Raw genomic sequence first — 26,895 nt, 5'->3', positions numbered from 1 at the left:
AAGGTTTGATTATGAATGCTTGTATTATCCAAAGGAAAATGATATATGGCCTGTGGTTCACTGTCTTGTTAGCCTTGACTAGAAAAGGCGGGAGAGATTTTATTTTTATCACCCTTGATTTCCTTTTGAAGACTGTAAGATTCAAAATATAATACAACAGTGAACCAAAAGCCGCAATAACCATAGTCAGAGGTAGAATTGAGGGGAAAGAAGCTAATCTTGAACTACTGTTATTCATAGAGATAAAAATATAGATTTTACCTAGTATTAGCTCCCATTTCAGATGCCTGGACTTGATTTCCGGTCCTGCCAGAGATCTAAGAAAGGCAGTAGGGCTGGTGTGTGGTTCAAATAGTACATGCAACTCACCTCCATTGGGGGCATGCCTGAAAGAAGTTACACCACCTCAGTATGAGGGCACGAGTTTACTTTTAGTTCCCTCTATGGACCAGTGGTTAGAATGTTGGCCTCGGTATCCCAAGACATCGGGTTCAAACCCGATGGAGGTAGCTGGATTTTTGAAGGGTGGAAGAAAGTCCATTCAGCACTGTGTCTGGTGACTCATTTGGTGTTCACCCAACAAAATTCATTAACTCAGTCATAGATGCCCACGAGAGATTCGGTATACTTTGCTATCTAGTAGTAAAATGGAACATCGGAATTGAGGAGCATGCAGCCAGATGGTATCAAGTTAAAATGCCCGCATGTGGTAGCTGAGGCCATATAATGATGATGATTATTATTATTATTACATATACATTCGTTTAGTCCCCTAAGGAGCACATGGAACCATTAAATAGCACTGGTATTCTTCATCTTCTTGTTCTTCTTATCTTCCCACAACTTCCTCATCCTTTCACTATGGGCCTGCCCGTCTTTCTTGTGTCCATGAGTTTTTGAGTTTCAAGCTTTTTTCAGATGGATTCTTAGGTGCAAATTTATGGATGTTGATCTTCTGTCTGTTTGTATTCTTTGTGGTTGCCATTGGATCAATGTCAACTTCTGCGAGGTCCTTTTGTGTATCCGCTAGCCAGCGAACTTTGGTTTGTCGGTTTCCATTGATAATAAGAAATATTTTCTTAGTCATGAGTCATCCATTCGTGCTTAAATGTCCATAAAATTTCATACGCCGTTTGCGTGCGACTGAAGTGAATCGCTCAGTTAATGTATAGAGTTCTTCCGAGCTTTTTTGCATCCATATACCCTCTTGAAACTTGAGCCCAAATATCTTCCTCAGTACCTGTCGTTCAATTTTCTCAATGTCCTTGATGTTAACGGTGAGTGATGATGTCTCAGTTGCGTAGAGTGCCTCAGAGAGGACAACAGTGTGGTAGTGTCGGAGTTTGGCTTTTGTGGATATTGATTTCTTATTGTAGAATTCCAGGTGATTAGGTATGCTTTACGCAGTTTTTCTGCGAGCATTTTGTTCGCTGCTTTTTCCTTGTCTGAATTACCAATAATTTCAGTGAAGTACTGGAATTGTTTGACTTGTAAAATGTTGCCATATTTGGTCGCTAGTGATGTTAAGTGTGTGCACTTTGAGTCCATTTATTATTATTATTATTATTATTATTATTATTATTATTATTATTATTATTATTATTATTATTATTATTATTATTATTATTATTATTATTATTATTATTATTATTTACAATGCTTCTCTTTCCCCCACTGGATATTAACAAAAACAGTCTCTTCACATCTACAACGTTAGTAACCTTGACTGAATCCTCTTTTTTGCGGCTTGTGACTAGTCAATATATCAGTGGCGAGAGGCAATGCTGATGGTGTGAATAAAACTTTGCTCCCAGTCCCAAAATGCAGGACATTTACTGAGGTTTCCAAAAATCTTCCCAGATGTTCTTTAAGTCCGATAAAAGAGTAGGTGTCTAGGTAAAAGAGGACATATAGTCATCCTATAGAAAATATATTACTTGTTAAAATGTTCCATGTTATTCAACAGAGTTATATCATAGTTAAGGAGAAGTGGGGCAAAATGTAGCTGAAAATGTTATTGTTTGAACTACAAAAGTAAGGTTCATAGAAAAGAAATGACACACTTTGAAAAAATTTCATAAATGCTATTGGCCAATGACCTAGATGTTAGGCCCCTTTAAACAAAAATATATGCTATCAGCAGGTATATTTTCTGTGGGGCCCAGATCTACCTTTGTGATATATAGTTACTGTACACAATGTCTCTTTGTACGAACTAAAACAAGTTTGTTACTTTCATTAGCCTGTCTTAGTCTCATCTTTGACTACTCTGTCTCCTCTGTTACCACGCTGTTTTTCTTTTCTCTTTAAAATTAGTTTTATTGATACGTGTTTTTCTTCTATGCTATTGGAGATGTTTCAAGTCGGGAGATATGCGGACAAATGAGCATGTGGGACTGACAGCACTGCACACATTGTGGATGCGAGAACACAACCGGCTTGCAAGTGAGCTGGCACGTCTCAACCCTCACTGGGGAGATGAAACTCTGTTCCAAGAAGCGAGACGCATTGTGGGAGCAGAGATCCAACACATCACCTACACCGAGTTTCTACCTGTTGTTCTGGGCCAGGTTAGTTACAATGTTACGGCAGTCATATAGTGGGGAAACAATGTTCCTGAAGGTCAGTTTAGTTAAATATCCCAGTAATTCTCTGTTAACTTTGGATTTCTGATAGCGCATCACATAAGAAGACCATGAGAAAAGTAATTTTTCAGGACATATATCTGCAATACACAAAATTAAATTAAGAAAAGTAACAAAGAAGTGACAACTCAAATCACTTATAGACACACAGGAATATGAAGAGGAGCATGTAACTGAATAAACATAATGACAGGTCAGTGTTGAAAGAGGGAAAAGACTAAAGGACAAGGACACTGCTATCTTCAAATAGAGACTTCTATAATGACAAAGTGTCCAAACAGATATTAATGTTGTGTAGGAGGGAAAGGATAAGGATTGTCCCTGCATCATCATCTTTGGAACAGAAATTATAAGATGTTTGGCCCATTTGCTCGAGACGACCATGTGTGAAGGTGTGGAGATTGTCCTTGCCCTGTTTTATTTTCATATTTGTCCTTATCTTCTCTTTCTAATGCTTCCTCTCCCTTCACTGGCATTTCATTGTAAGTAATGGAAATGAAGAAACAAGTGCAAATCAAGCCACATATAGAAAGATAGGAGCATCGAAAGGAGCACGTAATGGGATAGCAGTTCAGTGTGCAAAGAGGGAGAAATAGAAAGAAAACAGAAGGCAGTGCATGAAGATGTGAAGATTGTCATTGTTTTCTTTTGTGTTTTCCTTCTGTTCATTTCTGTTATTGTGTTTATCCTATTATATTGTGTTCCTTTCTATGTTCCTAACTTTCTACATGTGATTTTGCCTACTTCGAGTCATATAATGTTATACAGTACTAGTAAAAATGAGAGGGTGTGATTTAGCTTGAAATTCCAAGTCACACAATTTTGACATATTTTACAATTTCAATTTAGTGGGGGATTTTACAGGGGTACAACCAAATTTGGACAACTTTTGCCCTACTTCAACTAAAATAATGAGTAAACAGTTGGCCTTCTTGAAAATTAAGTTCAACGTGTGGCCTTGAAATTAAATTTCCCACAAGAAACATAATATGCACATTCTTCGTAACTCCAACGGTTCTCGAGAAAGCTCAGCTTTCTTGTGTTTTTGGCTGTGTTTGCCTTCACCAGAGGTACTCAGCTGGGCGGCCGGTGAGGTTAGCCCAGTGCGGCCGGGCTGGTGTGATGTACTGTAAATGCAGGCAGCTTTCGTAACAAGCATATGTCAGTGAAGCGAGAGAGAGCAGACACACTCTGCAGGGAAGGGAGGGAGCGTTGAAGTTCTATTGTGATTACGAAGCTCTCCTCCACTACTCAGTGAAATGCTGATTGGGGAATAAAGCACTATAATTGTAAAGAAAAAATTTGACCTTTTCAAGATATTCCAGATTGATTTATACTGCGCTCAATATAAACAGTCAGCTTTATTTTCTTATATTTATTCATTCAAAGAAAACTGACACCTTATAATTTTTTTGTTACAATCTACAAAGGTAGAGAGTTTAAGTGTACAAGCTACGATTTACAATTCCTTGGATGTACATGACAGTAATTCCATTTTTAAAAATAGTAGAATTCCTGTTATTCATTAAGCACAAAGTAATATAATTACATAATTCAATAAGTTTACTGCTTCATTTTTAAAATGGTAGAATTCCTGTTATTCATTAGCACAAAGTAATATAATTACATAATTCAATAAGTTTACTGCTTCATTTTTAAAAATAGTAGAATTCCTGTTATTCATTAAGCACAAAGTAATATAATTACATAATTCAATAAGTTTACTGCTTCATTTTTAAAAATAGTAGAATTCCTGTTATTCATTAAGCACAAAGTAATATAATTACATAATTCAATAAGTTTACTGCTTCATTTTTAAAAATAATAGAATTCCTGTTATTCATTAAGCACAAAGTAATATAATTACATAATTCAATAAGTTTACTGCTTCATTTTTAAAAATAGCAGAATTCCTGTTATTCATTAAGCACAAAGTAATATAATTACATAATTCAACAAGTTTACTGGTTCATTTTTAAAAATAGTAGAATTCCTGTTATTCATTAAGCACAAAGTAATATAATTACATAATTCAATAAGTTTACTGCTTCATTTTTAAAAATGGTAGAATTCCTGTTATTCATTAAGCACAAAGTAATATAATTACATAATTCAATAAGTTTACTGCTTCATTTTTAAAAATAGTAGAATTCCTGTTATTCATTAAGCACAAAGTAATATAATTACATAATTCAATAAGTTTACTGCTTCATTTTTAAAAATAGTAGAATTCCTGTTATTCATTAAGCACAAAGTAATATAATTACATAATTCAATAAGTTTACTGCTTCATTTTTAAAAATAGTAGAATTCCTGTTATTCATTAAGCACAAAGTAATATAATTACATAATTCAATAAGTTTACTGCTTCATTTTTAAAAATAATAGAATTCCTGTTATTCATTAAGCACAAAGTAATATAATTACATAATTCAATAAGTTTACTGCTTCATTTTTAAAAATAGTAGAATTCCTGTTATTCATTAAGCACAAAGTAATATAATTACATAATTCAATAAGTTTACTGCTTCATTTTTAAAAATAGTAGAATTCCTGTTATTCATTAAGCACAAAGTAATATAATTACATAATTCAATAAGTTTACTGCTTCATTTTTAAAAATAGTAGAATTCCTGTTATCCATTAACCACAAGTAATATAATTACATAATTCAATAAGTTTACTGCTTCATTTTTAAAAATAGTAGAATTCCTGTTATTCATTAAGCACAAAGTAATATAATTACATAATTCAATAAGTTTACTGCTTCATTTTAAAAAATAGTGGAATTCCTGTTATTCATTAAGCACAAAGTAATATAATTACATAATTCAATAAGTTTACTGCTTCATTTTTAAAAATAGTAAAATTCCTGTTATTCATTAAGCACAAATTAATATAATTACATAATTCAATAAGTTACTGCTTCATTTTTAAAAATAGTAGAATTCCTGTTATTCATTAAGCACAAAGTAATATAATTACATAATTCAATAAGTTTACTGCTTCATTTTTAAAAATAGTAAAATTCCTGTTATTCATTAAGCACAAAGTAATATAATTACATAATTCAATAAGTTTACTGCTTCATTTTGCCCAGTGTTGTAGTGTTGTGTGACTTTCTCTTTTTGCTGAATTTCTGAAAATAGTATTTAAAATTTACCAGGCATTCGATGATAACAGCTAACCTCTAAATGGCGAGGGAGTTTCATTACAGTGAGGACATAGATATTTACTATTCTAGATTAAAGTACAACAGCAATGTAAATGTATCTACCAGAAAGATGTACAGCATGTCTTCGAATACAAAATCTAACTGATGTTATTCCCAGTAAGCATGTATTGATTCTTGGTGAATTTATCAGATAATTTATACCCAAACAACCACAATCCACAGCTTATCCACATTAACTCTGTATTATATTAGACTGTGTCTTAAGCATCTCTACGTAGATTATAAACATTTTTGAAGTTGAAGGCCTAACTCTTTATTGTATCCGGTCAAAATACATAAACTGCAATGAACGTAAATAAGTTATTACTTACAACATAAATTGAAAATGATGTGGATTTCTGTCCTCTTTCATTCATTATTTTCTGCCTCCATTTCAAACTCGGGTATCCCAGAAGTGATTGAGAGAACTTCGTCCAACCCTCACAGCCTATGACGTAGCCACAACGTCACTGTGATTGAATAGCATATGCTGCGCTCATCGCCTGCCTGCCTGCCCACCCGCTTACAGTACTGGGTGCTCGCGGGACGGAATGCCCAGCGTGTGCACCTCTGGCCTTCATTAATGAATAGGCTACTCATTTCACGCTTAAGTAGCAGTCTTATGAACTCAGGTTTGTCATCATTCGTGTAAACTCACTGTTCGAATATTAACAGGCTAACTGAAGAACGAGCACAACATTCTACAGAAAGCGTTCAGAGCCTACAGTAGTATTGTTCAGAGTGCTAAGTGTGCTCATTCATACCTGAGAACTGCTGTGGGCTGTAGTTTGCTTATTTGGCCATTTTCATGATCACTGTCATTGTGTTATATTTATATTCCATGTTTCTATTTTTTTGAGCCGGCCGCAGTGTGTAGGTGTAATCTGCCTCTTTCCCAGAGGCCCCGGGCTTGATTCCTGGCCAGGTCAGGGATTTTTTTACCTGGATCTGAGGGCTGGTTCGAGGTCCACTCAGCCTACATGATTACAATTGAGGAGCTATCTGATGGTGGAATGGCGGCCCTGGTCTAGGAAGCCAAGAATAACGGCCGAGAGGATTCGTCGTGTTGACCACACAACACCTCATAATCTGCAGGCCTTCAGGCTGAGCAGGGGTCGCTTGGTAGGCCATGGCCCTTTGGGGCTGTTGAGCCATGGGGTTTGGTTTTTTTGGTTTGATTTCTATTAATATTTATGTACCCAATGTAGAGCCTCCATGGCTCAGGCGGCAGTGCGCCGCCCTCTCACCGCTGGGTTATGTGGTTCAAATCCCGGTCACGCCATCTGAGATTTGTGCTGGACAAAGCGGAGGCAGGACAGGTTTTCCCCTGTCATATTTCATTCCAGCAACACTCTCCAATATCATTTCATTTCATCTGTCATTCATTAATCATTGCCCCAGAGGAGTGCGACAGGCTTTGGCAGCTGGCACAATTCCTATCCTCGCCACTTCATTCCATTCCTGACCCGGTCAAATGACTGGAAACAGGCTGTGGATTTTCATTTGCATTTCATTTTCATGTACCCAATGAGAAAGTTATAAATATTGTCTATAAGAGCATGTTGTAAGACACACATATCCTTGTGAGCCACCTTAATTTAACCATTTTAATACTTGCTCATAAATAAGTATAATGAATGTGTGCTTTAGCTAGTTTATTCATATATATTTCTAAAGTTGCAGTTAACTAACGTCAGAATACAGTATAAATTCTTTGCATCCTTTCCAAATAGAGAAAGAATGTGTGAAAACATTTACCAAGTATGGTTTCAGACTACGAATTTTTACCTTTGCCCATACTTGTTACCATAAGAATGGTTTCATATGGCCTGCATGATTGTACTCCTGATAAGTTTATTTTCTTATTATTTAACTTGTTTTCTTGTCCTAGGAATGGATGTTGAAAATTACTGCACTCTTGTTATTTCAGAACATCATGGACCAATATGGACTCCAACCCCAGGCTTCAGGCTACTTCACAGGCTATGACATCAATGTAAATGCTGGGATAGCTAACAGTGTGGCTGCTGCTGCCATGTGGTTTGTAGCTTCGCTCACTCCAAAGAATTTAGCTGTGTTTGATCAGGTACATAGTTCACTTTTGCTAGCCTAGCCTTCCTTTTCTATTCCAAATAAAACTTCTTTCAATCTGATGATTTGTTGTCCACAAAGCTACTTGCCTGACCTCTACTAAGTAATCACTTAAATTAACATTGTCATGTTTATCAGCATTTTCCTTGATTAAAAAAAAAAAAAAAAAAAAAAAAGCATTTGATAGCATCCCCAGAGCAAAGAGATAGAAGGTCATGACTAGAGATTGGAATTATAGGCACAAATAGGTTAGAATGCAAATGTATTTGAACAAGGCACAGGTATAATCCAGCTGCTCTACAGTTATGCTGGTATGTTGCATAAATTTTAGGTGTTCTGATAGTTCACATTGCTAATATTTATGCAAATATCACTGCAGTACCATCGTGCAGGTATATATAGCTAACTTACAGGAAGTTCAAAATGACAACTACAGACAGGATATGGAATTACCAGGAGCCCTGCTGAGGTCCATGGGAAAGTATTACATTATGGGGAAGAAAAGGTTTTCGATAATCACCCTCGAGTAGTCTATTGATATATAAGTAATAATAATAACAACGTAAACGTTTCCACCTTTTCAATACTACAATATATTCACAAAATTACAAATTACACGGTACTAGTTTCGACCCATCTAGGGGTCATCATCAGCCGTATTGGAGCAAAGATCATTTGATAAAATAAAAAAAAGCATTTGATAGCATCCCCAGAGCAAAGAGATAGAAGGTCATGACTAGAGATGGGAATTATAGGCACAAATAGGTTAGAATGCAAATGTATTTGAACAAGGCACAGGTATAATCCAGCTGCTCTACAGTTATGCTTTGCTCCAATATGGCTGATGATGACCCCTAGATGGGTCGAAACTAGTACCGTATATTGTAGTATTGAAAAGGTGGAAACGTTTACGTTGTTATTATTATTACTTATATATTATTCTCAGTTCAATACGGACCAAAAACATGAAATTCATAACCATCAATAGTCTATTGATTATTAACAAAATGAAGATACAAAATCAAATAAAACAAAACAAACAAATGACATGGCCAATGACAATTAAGCACATTTAAAACAAAGGATATTTAAATAAATTTATAAAACACCAATGGTAATCTCATCAAGCTCTTCTGATGATAGGAATTAAACTTTAACATAGAAGTTGACACAGAATGAATGAAGGCAACTTCAACTTTTAATTACAAAATACCAAGCCTGAAAAGAGAATTGCCTCTGAAAACAAAACTGCTATGCCTGTCTGCTGAGGTACAGTCATTCAGAAAAACCAAAATTGGTGAATGTGAAAGTCTAGGGAGAAACTCCGATGTGCAAAACAAAATTTTACATTACCACAGAAAGTTACGTTAAATGAGAAAAAGCCGAAACACAAGAAAGAATTAAATAAAATCAAGGACTATAGCACTACCGTGAGGTCGGAGTCCACATAGTGGAACGGATCTGAGGCGCATCTGCTCGCTAAGCTGCTTAAAAGCAAAAGACATCTAGCAAGGTCAGCTCTCACGGATGAGCCCAAAAAACGGAAATGGGGCAATCAAAAGATAACCAATTAGGGCACGGGAGTATCCTCGCATTTCTTCATTCGCCAATAGCAGACATTGTTTTTCTAACCTATCAGAATGCTTTTCCAGATCCTTCTTTATGATGACACAAGAAACATCTCACAATTCTTTAACAAAGCCATACGTGGCACTATTGTATGATTCACAAGTTACCTAGCCTATTAAAATACAAAATCTTTTCAAACACAATTTTACACCTTAACAAATTTTAAACCAAACTTGTCCATGATTTATTTCTTACAATAAATTCAAATTTTCTTTAAACAAACACCATTTAACATAAAATTTAACATTTCTTCATAGGTCGAAAATATTGTCTCAATCAAGATTCTTCCAACAGTAAGGTCAATGTCCATATCCTTGAATAATTTTTTTTTTTATACAACTTAAGAAAATCAATTTTGAAACTACTTCTCAATTGTTCATCAAGTCTTTTGTTTCTTCATATTTGCAAATTTAAAAAAAAAGACAAGGATTTTGATTGATTCCCCCATTGGCTGTCCAAACACCGGTGACAAAATTTCCAACTTCTTCAAAACCATTTAAAAAAAGGCTAGGTAAACAACTGGTGGGGAATCTGCCACCTAGGCGACTGCCCTAAATGGAGATCAGGATTGATTGATTGATTGATTGATTGATTGATTGATTGATTGATTGATTGATTGATTGATTGATTGATTGATTGCCTAGCTATACAATATGTTTCTTCCTGGAGCTGTATGATAGAAATGATTTTCCCAATAAATCTACAACAGCAGGCACAGAGATACAAATCAGTATGTAAGTGTATGATAGCCTGCGAGAGCTACGTATGTGTACTACTGGTGGTATATAGCACTGTGAATGAGTTAACATCAGTATTTTCATGTTTTTAGAGTGGCAGAAAAGTTGGTGAGAAGTCCTTGGCAACATCTTTCTATGCTCCATTTCAACTCTACGAGGCTGGTGCATTGGATGGCATCCTACAAAGCTTATTGCATGGAGCAGCCCAGAAGGAGGACGAGTTCATCAATGATGTGATGACTAACCACATGTTCCAAGATCCAAAGAAAGGTACCAATTTATAGATGATTTTAAATAAAGTAAACTAAAAACAAATTCTGATGCTCATTTCATCTGCTACATCAATGAGCTGCATTAGATGGAGAATGCCATGAACTTACTTTGCTTTATATTCCCCTTGCCAACCCATCTTGAACTAAACTTTTTATCTCAATGTAAATTCTTCTGCTCCTCTGAAAACAGTACAAGTAAATAGTGGGACATAAAACAAATAACATTATTATCTTCTTATTCTTGAGCACAATCAGTCCCACTAGGAAGAGTCACTGATGCAGAGAGTCACTGATGCAGATTTTCTTCTTTCATCTGTTGAGTACCATCTCCTCCACAAGGGTGCACAGGTTCATAATTTCTTGAAGTTTGTCAGTCCGTTATCTTCTGGGATGCTCTCCACTCCTTTTTCCTTTAGGCAGCATTTTTATCATTATTTTCTAAAAAAATCCCATGGCACTACAACCCTGAATGTCCTTGGCATATCAAGCAAGCACTGCTCAGCCCAAAATCCTACAGGTTACAAGGTGATGTGTAGTCAGCATGATGAATCCTCTGGGCTGTTTCTCGAGGCTTTCTAGACTGAGGCTGCTATCTCACCGCTAGATAGCTCCTCAATTGTTCTCATGTTGGCTGAGTAAACCTAGAACTAGTCCTCATATCCAGGTAAAAATCCCTGACTTGGTGAGGAATCGAACCTGGGGCATCTTTTTAAGAGGCAGGCTCACTACCCATAGATTATAGGGCCAATTTTTCCATCATTTCCGGTCTCTTCTTTTGTCATATCCATACCATCTGAGCCTGACTCTTTTGGGTCCTTTCATCACTTCCTGCCAGCTACTCCTGTGGATCGGTGGTAGTGTCATCCTCCGGGTCCCAAGATAGCAGGTTCAAACCCATCAGAGATAGTCATGCTTGAAGAGTGGACAAAAGTCCATTTGCTACTCCATGTTCTACGATGTTGGTATGTAATAGATCTCTGGTGACACATTTGGTGTTTATTCTACATAATTAATAAAAAACTCAGCCATAGACACCCAAGGGAGATTTGGTTTACTCTGTCTCTTTGTAGGCCTAAAGTAGAACGGAACATCAAAATTCACAAGCAGGCAGCCAGATGACATCAAATTAAAATACCTGCACATGCTATCTGAGGTCATACAATTATTTTTTAAAATTGGTTTTACATTGCACCGGCACAGATAGGTCTTATGGTAACGATGGGATAGGAGTGGGCAGGAAGCAACCGTGGCCTGCTGTGAAAATGGGAAACCATGTAAAACCATATTCAATGCTACCGACAGTGGGGTTCGAACCCACTATCTCCTGGATGCAAGCTCAAAGCTGTGCAGCCCTAACCGTATGGCCAACTCGTCCAGTATTATTATTATTATTATTATTATTATTATTATTATTATTATTATTATTATTATTATTATTATTATTATTATTATTATTGTTTTTGTTGTTGTTGTTGTTGTTGTTGTTGTTGTTGTTGTTGTTGTTATTATTATTATTATTATTATTATTATTATTATTATTATCATCATCATCATCATCACTTTTTGCCTTCCTCCCCACTTCTTTGTTTCTTACTGCATGTCTGGCACTAAATGCCAGTCTTCTCTTCTCTGCCATATCCAGTTTATCAGCCCATTTTCTTGTCGTCAGACAAGTTTTTGCTCTGTGAATCATAGCTGTTCTGAGTGTCTTACGGTCTTCCATTCTAACTTTTCCGGCATCTTTCTGTCACGCAATACACTGGACAACTTTCTCCAGTTCCACTATGCAGATTGTATGCAACTTTATATATTTCTTTCCCCAATCCACCACCATCATCATCATTATCTATTTCCCTCACCCAGCTCCTGCCATATTGGGATTTTTATGGCACATTTCCATCTTCCTCTACATTCAACCACCGTTTTTCCTCTGTAACTGTGTTCCAATCCAAGTTTCTTCTGATTATGCTATTCTTGATCATTTTCAACCACCTTAATATGGGTGTCCTTGCCCTCTCTCCTCCTTTCTACATTTCCATCATATGCTTCAGCATCCTTCCCTTTTCCATCCTCTTAATATGTCCAAACCGTCCTAAGTTTATCCTTCTCCATTCTGTTGTAAAGCTTTTCTACTTCAATTTCCTTCCTGACATCCTAATTTCATACACTGTCCTTTCTTGCCTTTCCTATCATACTATTTATTTATTTATTTATTCATTCATTCATTCATTCATTCATTCATTCATTCATTCATTCATTCATTCATTCATTCATTCATTCATTCATTTATTTATTTATTTATTTATAAGTACACAGGTTTTACACCCAATTACATACCTTCTTAACATTCAGTAACAATCTGTATCTATGAAGTTAAAGTTTAACAAAAACAAAGTTAAAAATCAACAAAAAACAAAATAGAACAAACTTAACATTATATATGATACCATTTACTACTTAAAAGAAATGAAAAGTGCTCTAAGAAATCACATGGTAATACAAAACAAAAGACAATACAAAAACAAAGAAACTTAAAACAAATGATTACACTGGGAAATATAATGAATACTAAAAAGAAAGAATTATCAAAAATTTACAAATTGTAAAGGCAGGGATTCGAACCATAGCTACCTTAGTGAGAAGTCAGTGAATAAGCCAACTATTCTTGTACCATATCAACAAATATCTGGCTCCATGGCTAAATGGTAGGCATGCTGGCCTTTGGTCCAAGAGATCCTGGGTTCACTTCCCAGCCAGCTCAAAGATTTTAACTTCCATACGTTAATTCCAGTGGCTTAGGGGCTGGATGTTTGAGCCATCTTCAGCATTAGAAGTCATCTTAGGTAAGACCCCATCCTCACTGACACCAGGCCTGTTCAGGGGCCACACGCCATTAATTAATCAGGCAGACATACTTCTCTGGCTCCATTGTAGGCATTTCTGGTCTTGGTGTACTGTAATACACTTTCTCAAGGCCAATCAAGACCATAGACAAATTCTTATGTAACTATTACATTTTGGCCTTCTCCACCCAGACCACATAGCCACCCCACTCAGTTTGTAAAGTTCATTTTCATCTAAGAATCACAACTGAATGATATGAATATATGTATCTTGTTTTCTCTCACTGAACAAGTGGCTGCATGTAGCTACCAGCTTGCATTCAAGAGATAGTTGGTTTGAACCTCACTGTTGGCAGCCCTGAAGATGGTTTTCCGTGGTTCCCATTTTCCCACCAAGCAATTAAGGCCACGGCCGCTTCCTTCCCACTCCCAGCCCTTTTCTACGCCATCATCAAGGTACGACCTATTAGTTGATCGTCATCATTATCATCATCATATGCAGTTTCCAGCTGTTGGCCAGGTCTGCTTTAATAGTTGATATAAATGTTGGTTCCCATATGGAACCTGAAATATTTTTTCCGAGTGAGACCTATTAGTGTTGGTGCGACGTAAAGCAAACAGTTAAAAAAAAAAAAAAAGATCTTGTTCTCTTCCCAGGCAGTGGATTGGACCTGGCTGCTCAAGTGATCCAGCATGGCCGAGACCATGGTCTACCAGGGTATGTAAAATGGAGACAGTTCTGTGGCTTGGAGCCTGTCAGAAGCTTCCAGGACTTGAACAACATCATGTCTCCTGATGTAGTGACTGCTTTCCAGAGGGTCTACAGGTGGGTACTGAATTTTCTTTTTAAATCAGTCCATAGGGGATTAGATTCCCTTGTATCTCCTGAAATGAATTTAAGGCATCAAATCACTAAGACTGAAAGAGTATTGGCCTGAGATTTCCAGATCAAGGAATCTAACCTGATAGATGTAGTCAAATTTTTTGAAGGGTGTAGAAGAAAAGTTTATTCAACACTCCATGGTATGTAAGTGATCTTTAATGACACATTGGTGTTTACCCAACAAAATTAATAAGAACGCCACAATAGGTCATACAACAGAGTTTCCATTTCTCTGCCATAAATGAGCAAATAAACTAACATGCATTATTATCATTATTCAAGTAAATTTTACAACTAGTCAGTACCTTGCTAAATCATGTTTTCTTTATTGATCAATGTTTTGACCCTAAGAGAGGCTTGACAAGTTAGATTATTCTTTTAATTATTATGGTGTGTGGCCTCCGGACTTTTGAGCTGATGCCCAGTAGTAACCCGCAAGTCTGCGAGGATAGGGCCTTGCTTAGGATGAAATCTAATGTTGAAGATGACACAGACACACAGTCCCCATGTCAGAGGTAATAACCAATGAAGGTTAAAAGATTGTGAGTTTCACAAATAGGAAAAGTCTTCTCAGTTTTAATTACTGCGTTGATGGGGTGAAAGTTCCTTTTAGGGATCATTGTAAGTATCTAGGTGTTAATATAAGGAAAGATCTTCATTGGGGTAATCACATAAATGGGATTGTAAATAAAGGGTACAGATCTCTGCACATGGTTATGAGGGTGTTTAGGGGTTGTAGTAAGGATGTAAAGGAGAGTGCATATAAGTCTCTGGTAAGACCCCAACTAGAGTATGGTTCCAGTGTATGGGACCCTCATCAGGATTACCTGATTCAAGAACTGGAAAAAATCCAAAGAAAAGCAGCTTGATTTGTTCTGGGTGATTTCCGACAAAAGAGTAGCGTTACAAAAATGTTGCAAAGTTTGGGCTGGGAAGAACTCAGAGAAAGAAGACGTGCTGCTCGACTAAGTGGTATGTTCCGAGCTGTCAGCGGAGAGATGGCACGGAATGACATTAGTAGACGAATAAGTTTGAGTGGCGTTTATAAAAGTAGGAAAGATCACAATATAAAGATAAAGTTGGAATTCAAGAGGACAAACTGGGGCAAATATTAATTTATAGGAAGGGGAGTTAGGGATTGGAATAACTTACCAAGGGAGATGTTCAATAAATTTCTTTGAAATCATTTAGGAAAAGGCTAGGAAAACAACAGATAGGGAATCTGCCACCTGGGTGACTGCCCTAAATGCAGATCAGTATTGACTGATTGATTGATTGATTGATTGATTGATTGACAAAAACATAAAGCTTGGCAAGACATCAAACCCAGGATCCCTTGGACTAAAGTCGAGTATGCTGACCAATTAACCACAGATCCAGACTTCTTTAAATTAATATACAGTTTTCTAATGATATAATTTATTAATCTAATTTTTACATAATTAAACACTCTATGCATTAAAATGATACCTTACTCTTTAATTTAACAATACCTCACAATTAGAAAAATGTTTTATTAATCATAAGAACATAAGAAATAATGACTAGTTGTAATATTTAGTTTCTATTTTGAGACAGGAACAGAAATGCAGTACATTAAAAATATGCATAATGTCTCACTTTCCTTTTGTGTTTTCCTATTTGTCATCTCTCTTTTCTGTTGCTTCCTTTGTCCATAATAGTGTGATACTGCATTTAATTTTTTGTATATTTCTTTGCTCCATTTTTTAGCACCCTGCATTTAATCTACATTTACCAGATTAGAATAACAAAGAGGAAATGTTTCAATGTCATGTCTTTATATAGGGATATGAAGAAAAGTTCTGTGCGGTATGACAGTAGGTTGGTAAATGCTCTGGAGGGAATGGATGGGTTGGGAGGAATGGTTCAGCAGAAAGATAGGAAGCTGTTGTCAATGTAGAAACCAGCGTGTCATTTGGACTTCAGAATATACTAGGGACTCCAAGAGTAACAGAAGGGCTTGTGACAGGTGATCCATTAATGTCTTACTCTCTTCTATAGTAGGCACGCAAAGCCCATGTATGAATTTGTTTTTCCAGGAATGTGGAGGATATAGATCTGTTCACTGCAGCCCTGGGAGAGAAACCTCCTGAGGGATCAGTGGTTGGGCCAACATTCGGATGCCTCTTGGGCCGTCAATTCCACTACCTGCGTCGAGGTGATAGATATTGGTATGAAAATGATTTGCCACCATCATCTTTCACTAGAGGTCAGTAACTGTCCTAGTAACATATCATATAATTAAGTTTGCTCCATCTACATGTTGAGATAGTTTGCTATATCAGTGGCTATGATGGTATATCATGTTATGAATTTAATCACTTTTATGAGAAATTATTATTGTTCTCAATTCTTACTGCAGTGAACAAAGGCAGAAAGTTCAGTCACTCTTGTATACTTTCATAACATAACAGAGAAATGAACAACATTGCCTTATTAACAACTTCACAAGTATTGACCAGCCCCACCTTCAAAAAAGAAGAAATCATAGCACTACAGCCCTTACGGGCTTTGGTCTACCAAGCAATCACTGCTCAGTCCAAAGGTGTGCAGATTACGAGTTGATGCATAGTCAGTACAACAAATCTTCTTGGCTTTCTAGACTGAGGCTGCTATCTCACTGTCAGATAGCTCCTCAATTCTAATCAAGTATGCTGAGTGGACCTCAAACCAGCCCCGATATCCAGGTAATAATCCTGGGCCTAGCACTGAACCTGGGGCGTCCAGGTAAGAGACAGGCTCGCTACCTCGTGACCATGGAGCTAGTTTATTGACCAGCAGAGGCTTGTGTGACTAGACACAGCCAGCATAATTTTGGAGATTGGGTGTGCTGCTTTAAATGTCAAGATCTTCCCAGCACCTTCTAGCATAATGACAATAGCCTACAAGACGGTGTTAACACCTTTAAATTGTCACAATACCAAGTAACTCTGAATACTTTTTTACATCGCATAAGATTCAAGATTCTTTCAGTCAATCAGTACAGGGCATCTTTAGTTTTGATGTAAAAAAGGAGCACAGAAGTTACTCTCTTCTTTTTGGAAAACATAATTTTATCCAGGTCTAAAATATATGTTAATTAAAATGTTGTTGTTATTGTTATATAGATACAGTTTACTTTGTAAAATATGTTTAGGACTGAAGAAGGAAAAGGAAGAAGGGAGGAGAGTTTGCAAGAAATTTTGTGTTCCAGAATATGAGGGTGATACCTAGAAAGATTTTGTTCAACAAACTTCACTCTTTTTCTCTCCCTTAGCATATATATATATATTTATTTTATTTTACTCATCACACAATGTGTTCCACTATTTGAATGGTATTACTTGGTTAAACTTTTGCTGTAACTTCTTAAAAGTAAAACACTGTGTTAAGTAGCAATTACATATAACTTCCCCAGGAAATTAGGTTACCATACATGTTGTTTGTAGGAATCTTCAGTATAGCAGAAAAGTGCATATCAAGCCAACATCAGCACCACGCAAACAATACTGCACAAGAAATCTTAATTTAAATACATAAAGCATAGAAAACATTTGCTTAAAAATTCTACATATTGGAAAGAAAATACAGTATATAAGCATTTGAATGTGAGACAGGAAGTTAGCATTTAGAAGAGGAATGCACAAAGGATAACGGTGTGAAGACGTGGAATTTCTTCATTTTCGTTGTCCTTGCCACTCCTTTCTGTTGCTGCTCTGCCCATGCTAGCTTGTCATTATTATGGGTTTGATTTCTATGAGCTAAATACATTGAATATATACATGTACTTATGCTCTAAAAAATACCAAAACACGATATAAAAACTTGCAAAAGACATTAAATATTGCTTAGAAGAGACTTTTTATTAATTCTACAAAAACAAAATTGGAGAATATTATCTCCTCATTACTGGCCACTGAAGACTGTTCACTCCATAAAAAAGTTAGAATAAACTTAATTACTTTTTCCGATGTGAATTAGAAAATATTTTCTGAATTTACGCTTAACTATCGAAAAGATGGAAGGATTCTGAGAAAAAAGAGAAAGATGTCCAGTACCTACCTTTCTTCTGTACAATCGTTAGGTAACAGAGTCACTGACTGCTCAGAATTACTGGTGGAAATGGGATTGGAGCCACTTAAGAGGGAATGTTTGGGAGGGGGTGAAAGGTGGGTAGGCAAGGCTGACCTGCAGCAAAGTGGCCATATTTCTAACATTCTTTTGTCCTTTCTATTTCGATAAATTATTGCTCGTGGAGTCTGTAACCTCCAAACTTCATTTAACCGCAGAATATTTGTAAAGAGAGGAAATCCAAAGTAACCAAACATAATCAAAATCACTTGGTACTATCAGCAGAAAACATGTGAATGAAAATTGGAGAATGGTTAAAAATATTATACAGTATGACCAAAAGTAAAATTTGATGCCATTTCTTTGGTCAAATATGACTCAATGATAAAATATGCATTTATATTACGACCTATATAAATGGGGTTATCATGTTCACAAAATATAGAAATGTGTTTAATTTAACTCTAGTCTGTAAAAAAAGAGACCAGGATATTAATTCATTCATTCATTCATAAAAATATGACGTGTCATAGATATCCAAGCCCTAGTCATTGGTATTTAGTTTTCAATGTTCCTGTTTTCCTTCGAAGCTTCCCTTTTTTTATGTATATTTGTACATTTGTTTGTTTCCTTTGCACTTTATAATCATGATGTAGGCCTACTCAAGATTTTTCTCCTTCTTTCATACCAGAACAGCTGAATGAAATCCGTAAAGTTACCCTCGCACGGATTATTTGTGACAACAGTGATAACATCCCAGAGATCCAGCCAAGAGTGTTCCTGGACAAAGATCCATTCCTGTGAGTATAATGATTTAAGTTTCTGTAAATTGGTATTACTGTCGATGAATATTGAAGACAAGCCTGGTATCATGTCCTTTAGTAGATTTTAAGAAATAACTTAAAGCTGTTGCCAAGAATTAGTGAAATCATTAGGATTTTTCCCATTTTTGGGGGTCCTTTCTTTGAATTTTTGTATGAAACCATGACTTCCAATTCAAAACTTGCTTCTTTTTTTTTTGCTAGCATGTCGTGAAGTGCTACGTGTTATTGGTGCACTTTATGCTGTTGAAGACTAGACAATAAAGGCTTTATCACTGAACCAATTGTAGGCTTTTAAAATGTTGAAGAAGTACTCATACCAGAAAATCATGTGAAGTTCTAACCATCGCAAATTGCAAGAAAGCAGCTTATTTTGAACAAATCTACAAAAATGACTAAAACATCTTGATACAAAGAAGGGAAAACATATACATGGATGGAGGAAATGCTTCTAGATGCAGAATCTCTGACTGTGATTTGACATCCACAATATAGTAACCCTAGTATAAGAAGCACAAAATCAAATTAATTAATTTACGATGGCCACCAACCTTCTGTGAAAAGAGGGCAGGAGAAGAAAAAGAGGAATGGCTGTACATAAACCAGCTCTCCTCCACAAACTATTCCAAGTCCCTTAGGTTTTTACAATCATGAAATTACCAGCATTTTGCTCCAGTGTGGTAGTGGGCTCATCATTTGAATTGCCACACCTTTGCAAGATGCTGGCAGCAAGTGTGCAACTGTGACACCACTGCAAGACTCCTATGTAGATCAATGCAGTGACAGTGCACTAGGGGACGTATGTACCTCCACTTGCATAAATGCCTGCCTTATGCAGTTTAACACCTGTAATCGATGAAATTACATTATTGTTTCCTTCTGGAAACTTCATTTTTTTTATTTTCCAAGTCCCATTTAAGGCTTTCACCACCACAGATCAAGAAATTCCAAATCTGTTTTCTCTAACAGATGATCTTAACTTCCCAACATTTTTCAGATGTGCTACATTGTCTTCCCTAACAAAAGGTGTTTTTGTGTGCCTGCCCTGTGGTGTAGGGATAACATATCTGCTTCTTAACCAAAGACTCAAGTGGTGGTGGTGATCATTTTAAGTGGAAGTACAACTAGACAACCATCACCTGTTAACACTAATCAGAAGAGAAAAAGATGATTTTCAACACTTCAAAGAATGAAGGATCAGCAAATTAAGGAGAAGGACCGAAATAGTTGTAAAACTGCAAGACTCCCTTGGCCTTCGAAAACGAATACTGGTGGAGTCGGAAGAGAACAACACCTAGAAAAGAGAGGTCAGATAGGAAAGATGAAAATGAGAAGACTGGTACAAATAAGTGGAAGCAATGCCATACTCAGGTAGGGACCACACTCTCGAGTTGAAAGCCTCTTGGATCCCCATTAAATCACTTTTAATGACAGGCAGGGCCAGAGGCCCAGGGTTTGATTCCTGGCTTGTTATAGAGTTTTATTCCTAGACTGAGAGCCGGTATGTGGTTCACTAACCTCACAAGACCAACTGAGCTGCTGTTGTTATGAGAGACAGTGGGTCCAGTCATTAAAGCAGAATGGTATGGCTGTGTATGAAGATGTAGAATTTGTCCTTGTATGTTTTGAGTTTCTATTACCTTGTTGTAGCTCTTCTTCTGCTCACGCTATCCCATCACTGTGTTTATCCTGCTTGTGTCCCTATTTTTCCCCCCAAACTTCCTGCCTTTGATGAACTCTTTTGTTTTTAGTCACACTGGAAAGATATGATCTGTATCTTTCTTCTTAAGAAAGAGATCAGATTGCCTCCCCACTGTTTGTAATTTGTTTCAGGTATCTTGATGAGAGTTTGCTTAAGATTAGATAATAACAAAGCTGGAAAGAAAAGTGATGATTAAGAGCTGTAGAGGAAGGCCAATGTTTGCATATATTATGCCAGAAGCAAAACAAGTTTGGAGTCTGAGGTGACTGTCAATATTGTGATATTTTTTTACAATTTGCTTTACGTCACACCGGCACAGATAGGTAGTATGGCGACAATGGGATAGGAAAGTCCTAGGAGTGGGAAGGAAGTGGCCATGGCCTTAATTAAAGAACAGCCCCAGCCTGGAGTGAAAATGGGAAACCATGGAAAACTATCTTCAGGGCTGCCAACAGTGGGGTTCAAACCCACTATCTGCCGGATGCAAGCTCATAGCTGTGTGCCCGTAACTGCACAGCCAACTCACCTCGTAATATTGTGATCATCAGTTCCACAGTTGCATTTGAAATTTCATGAGATACTGAAGGTTTGTTTAGAATTGACAAATAAAATTCCAATTACACATTACAAATACAAAAATAAATTTTAATTATGTGCAAATCATTGTTGCAACGTGTACACTTACTTAAGGTACAAAAGTGAAGTCATTTGTTAATTGCTATGACTAACAAAATTAATCTGACTGAGGTCTTTCTAGTTTGTCTGATTTACTGATATTAGTCACAGAGAATTCCATATCATCGTGTATTGTTATTATAGCAATATTATTAAACGGTAAAACATGCTTAAATCACTACTGTTACTTATTCCATCCAATGGAATATAATCTGAGTCAGGATAATTATCCAATCCACCAAGGCCTGATAACCCACAATCATTTTAATTTGGACATAATTAAACAAGAATTAATTAGTAAACATGCAATCAACTTCTTATTCCAAAAAATATGTATTACAGGGTAGAGTCATTTCCTTCATCTCATAACTTCCTTTATTTTCCATTTTATAGATGTTTATAGTAAGTAACAACATAATGAAAATCCACAGCCTGTTTCCAGTCAACCAATTGGATTAAGAATGGAATGAATCAAATCCCCATCTAGCATCAAGGATAGGAAATTGTGCCAGCTGGCAAAACTTGTCACACTCCTCTGCGGCAGTAATTTATGAATGAGAGTGTTCCTGGAATGAAAGATGACAAGAGAAACCAGAGTGCCCAGAGTAAACCTGTCCCATATCTGCTTTGTTCAACACAAATCCGAACCACAGATCCTAACAGTGGTCTGCCACCTGAGCCACAGAGAGGCCTCTACGTTACAACGTAATGACACAAATATCCACATTACTTCAATTGGTCACTTTAGTACCTATGTAAATAGTGGCTTACTTGATTATGCCTCTGAAAAATAATCTTGAAAGCTCCTCAACCATTGTGTAAGTCAAAATTGAATTATAGTGACTTAAGTGGATTGGCTACTGACCCATCCATATATCTAACACATGTTTGAGAGCAGCAGTTTCATGGGGACTTCACTCATGATGAAAACAGATGTTGATTTTTCCAGTTTCATTCTTATGATGTGACATGATTGTACAGTAGACTACTCACTAACATGTCAGACTAAGTGTCTCAGTTTTGATTCTAGTGATCTCAGGAACTGGAAGTTTCAACAGGAACATTAAGTAGTATCAGGGAGGACTTCTGGCCTTAAATCCCAGGCAAAGATTTAAACAGAGCCTGCAGAGTTTAATGAGAAAGTTGAATGAGCAAAAATATATATCATTTTGGTACATATTGTTTGTATATTTAATTGCTTTTTACCATACTGTTCTTTGTTGTGTTCCTCAGATATGAAACATCTTCAAAAACATTAATGAGATCTCCTTGGGTTACATGAACACGTACAGTATTCCTTTAGATCTTATTTGTATTATTGTATACATCAATGTTTCAGGAATGCAATGACATCCTGTCGAGGACTGGTGATGAAACATCTCAGCCTTGCTCCCTGGAGCACAAGTAATCCACATTTTGTAGTGTCTGGCAGCTTGCTGGCCGAGTCTGTAGCTCGAGCTAAGAGGGACGTGCACAAGATCATGCAGCAAGAGATCGACCTTTGGGAACAACGTAAGTTAACTGTAATGCTGATGTACCTAGGACCAATAATTTTCCATTAACCTTATACTTCCTTTATGTACTACAATACGGTGAAGATGGTGATAGTAACTAGACTTAACAGGAATTATTAGCCCTGAAGGATTGAGATAAAATGTGAAGGATGGATGTTAGAAGATTTGTATCATTCAGTAAAAATACATTACTTTCTTCAGCTGAGATACAATATTTCTGGGGATCACTGGAGTCACCTACGTTTATTTTGGTTTTGGCAGGGGTTTTAAGGCCGGATGCCCTTCCTGATGCCACATGATTTTTGAGATGAAAATTTCAATCCAGAATGATGCTGATGATGTTGTTGTTCCTTTCAACATATGAATGATGGGGGGGAAAAACAAGGGGCTCAGAATGTAAATCAAACATTGATCTCTGAACTGCAGCTTGTATGGTATAAATGTATAATGTTTTATGAACAATAAAACAATATCTTTGCCTCAATGATTTGCGTTTGCCTTTATTCACCAAGGAAGCTTAGTTCTGCATCTCCACCAATGTTGGTGGAATTTTTTAACTGAAACGTAACATCCCTGTGGTTCACATTCCAACTGGATATCTCATGGCTATGATCACAATATCGACTGTCATATGGGACTACAAGCTTGCTTAACCATTGATTAATAAATAAATAGAAAATGAAAATAGAAAATGAAAATATTAGCACCTTCTCATATCAGTGATGAGACAATCAAGACTCTGTTGTTTGCATTATCATTTCAAAGATTCTCTATAGACATAGTCTGGTTTGACATATAATCTAAATAAAATGTAGTCTATTTTATGCTCTCATCTTTCTTCCTTTAACATTTAAAACATTTACTGTGGAATATGCTTTGAGTTCAATGCCTTTGCTGAATGGCCTTCGGTTCAGACGATTCTGGGTTCGATTCCCGGGTGAATCAGGGATTTTAATCACGTCTAATTAATTCTTCTGGCTTGGGTGTTTCTGTTTGTTCCATTCCCCTTCATATTCAGATGATACTACACTACAAACCACCACAGAAACATGCAATAGTGATTACATCCCTCCATATCCCTCCATACAGGGTTGGCATCATGAAGGGCATTCGGCCGTAAAACAGCGCCAAATCCACATGTACAATGTAGTGTAGGAAAAGTGGAAGAAGAAGAAGAACAAGAAGAAGAAGAAGAAGAAGAACAAGAAGAAGAAGACTGCAGAATATGCTTTGGTGTTTAGAATACTCACAATAATAATAATTTGAAATTATTTCGTAGTGGCATATTGGACAATTTATGTAAAGAAATAGGCTTTGTTAAACACTTGCATTATTTGGAATATTGAAAACTTAAAAGAATAAAATTTAAGATAATGAAGGAGCACGAGATCTTCAGATGGATTATGGGCATAGAGGGCTGTGAATTAGGTTCATATTCATCAAGGAGCAAGAGATCTTCAGATAATGATTATGGGCATAGAGGGCTGTGAAATGGGTTCATATTCATCAAGGAGCAAGAGATCTTCAGATAATGATTATGGGCATAGAGGGCTGTGAAATGGGTTCATATTCATGGGATACAATTTGTATGTAGTACAGCACAAACTAAAGAGACTGACTGAAGACCCAGACAGGCAGGCCTGAAACTAAATATGTAAATGGAGGAAAATATGACCAGGGATTGAATCATTCATTTTATACATCCTTGATATTGCAATGGAATTCACTTTGATTCTTGATGAAATTATCTTGTACTTCTCTATGAAATTCATTTGTCTCTACCTGGATAAAAAAATATCTTGGAAAATTTTTGGTGCATGTACAAGAGTTACTTAGATACTTACCAGAGGGGTACACTGCATCATGTCTCTTAGTCAGTCACAGATTCCATATTATCCTACTGTGGAACTCATTTAGTCCCTTACTAGAATGCACTTTGTCCCTTCCAGAAATTCATTTTTATCACCTCCAGAATTTACTTTGCTCCTCCCTAGAACTCAACATTAGTCTCACACTAGAATTCACATCACACTGAGTGAGTGGTTACTTGGTTTGGGTCACGTAGTTGTCAGCTTGCATTCAGGAGATAGTGGGGTTCTAATTCCACTGTCGGCAGCCCTGAGGATGGTTTTTTTGTTTTCACACCAGTCAAATGCTGGGGCTGTACCTTAATTAAGTCATGGTCCTTCCTTCCCACTCCTAGCCCTTTCCTCTCCCACTGTCACTATAAGACGTATCTGTGTCGGTGCAACATAAAGCAAATTGTAAAAAATTCACATCACTGTTACTCTTCCCTGGATTCTCTTTGTCACCAATTAAAATTCACTTCATTTCCCACTGGAATTCTCTTCACCGTCACTAGAGCTGACTTTGTCCTATCTTGGAATTCACTTCATCTTCCCTAGCACTCAGTACATTTCCGAATTCACTTCATCCTCACTAGAAGTCACTTTGTTCCCATTTGGAATTCACTTTGTTTTTCCTTGTAGTTCTCTTTGTCTTTCCCTGAAATTAACTCTGTTCTCCTGGAATATGCTTCAGAATGAAATCGCAGCTTTGCAATCATTAACAGACAATTGATGGCCTAACAATTACAGTGCATTCCACTTCCCTTCCCCCGCCCTTTTTCTTTGGTGCCAAATTTTCACTGAAGTCAAATTGTTATATTGGTATTTTTTGTTGCACTTTCTTAAGGCATTTCATGTTTAGAGCTTGACACTTATACACTGCTAGTGATGTGCGTGAGATATTTAGCTGACAGTTCGTTTGTGTAGGACGGACAGCTGATCCTTTGTCACCAGTGGGGACAGCTTATGGCTTCAATCGACCCAAGAGGCAGGCTGCAGAAATCGCCAACACATCCCTGGTGCTGCAGTTTGCATCAGCGCGCTTTGTCAACAGTTTCCTACAAGGGTGAGTCTGGGCTCTTACTCTTCTTCTTCCAAATATAACATCTTTCTTCTAGTTGTAAATTTGCTTTATTTCAAACTTTGTCAAATTTCATATGTTTACATTCTTCAAAATAACAAGGAAAGTGGTACGTTATGATAATGTAGTTACTTATGGCACTAAAACTTCCACCAACAAAAACAGTACCTTGGAAACGTTTCTTAGTGCATGTAAAAGAGTTACTTAGATACTTACCAGATCACTACACTGTGTCATGAGGTTAAGTCAGTACATTTATTGACTGATCTTTGAACAATATTCATTCAAGGAAGATGTCCATTGTTTGAATGATGAGCCCTGGATTGAGCATAATGTGTTTATTTTAATATTATTTAAATAAAATATAGAAATTCAACATACTATAAAATAAAATCTTGTATTTAATGAAGGCAAGATGGTTTCACATGAATAAGGGTTTGAAATTCCAGCCTCATCTTCTCATACATAGGACCTCACTTTCAGCCCTTGTATCATAAAGAACTATTTCATAACTGTTCATAATTTTATAATTTCTTTAGTCAGCCTGAACTGAGAAGGATTTAAAAGTCATATTGTTATAGGATATATCTCCTGGTGCTACCAGCTCTATGGAGTCTTTGGCCTACCAAGTGACCGCTGCTCAGACTGAAGGCCTGCCGATTATGAGGTGACGAATACTCTCGGCCATTATTTTTGGCTTTCTAGATCGGGACTGCCACCTCACTGTCAGATAGCTCCTCAATCCTAATCACATAGGCTGAATGGACCTCAAACAAGTCCTCATGTCTTCATGTAAAAGAAACCCTGACCTGGACTGGGAATTGAACCCAGGGCCTTTGGTTAAGAGGCAGGCATGCTACTCCTACACCA

General features: G+C 36.7%; 1 protein-coding gene across 1 annotated transcript in view; it reads left to right on the top strand.

The window, feature by feature from the left end:
• Positions 1-26,895, top strand: part of LOC136872134 (uncharacterized) — a 210,002-nt gene that overhangs the window by 125,366 nt on the left and 57,741 nt on the right. The window contains exons 7-14 of the mRNA XM_067145980.2: positions 2,354-2,570; positions 7,790-7,945; positions 10,409-10,586; positions 14,089-14,257; positions 16,375-16,544; positions 19,077-19,185; positions 22,923-23,095; positions 25,872-26,010. Of these exons, the coding sequence (XP_067002081.2) occupies positions 2,354-2,570; positions 7,790-7,945; positions 10,409-10,586; positions 14,089-14,257; positions 16,375-16,544; positions 19,077-19,185; positions 22,923-23,095; positions 25,872-26,010 (1,311 nt within the window). The remainder of the gene's footprint in view (positions 1-2,353; positions 2,571-7,789; positions 7,946-10,408; positions 10,587-14,088; positions 14,258-16,374; positions 16,545-19,076; positions 19,186-22,922; positions 23,096-25,871; positions 26,011-26,895) is intronic.

Source organism: Anabrus simplex, chromosome 1 (assembly GCF_040414725.1).
Source record: "Anabrus simplex isolate iqAnaSimp1 chromosome 1, ASM4041472v1, whole genome shotgun sequence".
NCBI lineage: Eukaryota > Metazoa > Arthropoda > Insecta > Orthoptera > Tettigoniidae > Anabrus > Anabrus simplex.
This window is presented reverse-complemented; position numbering and strand designations above follow the sequence as displayed.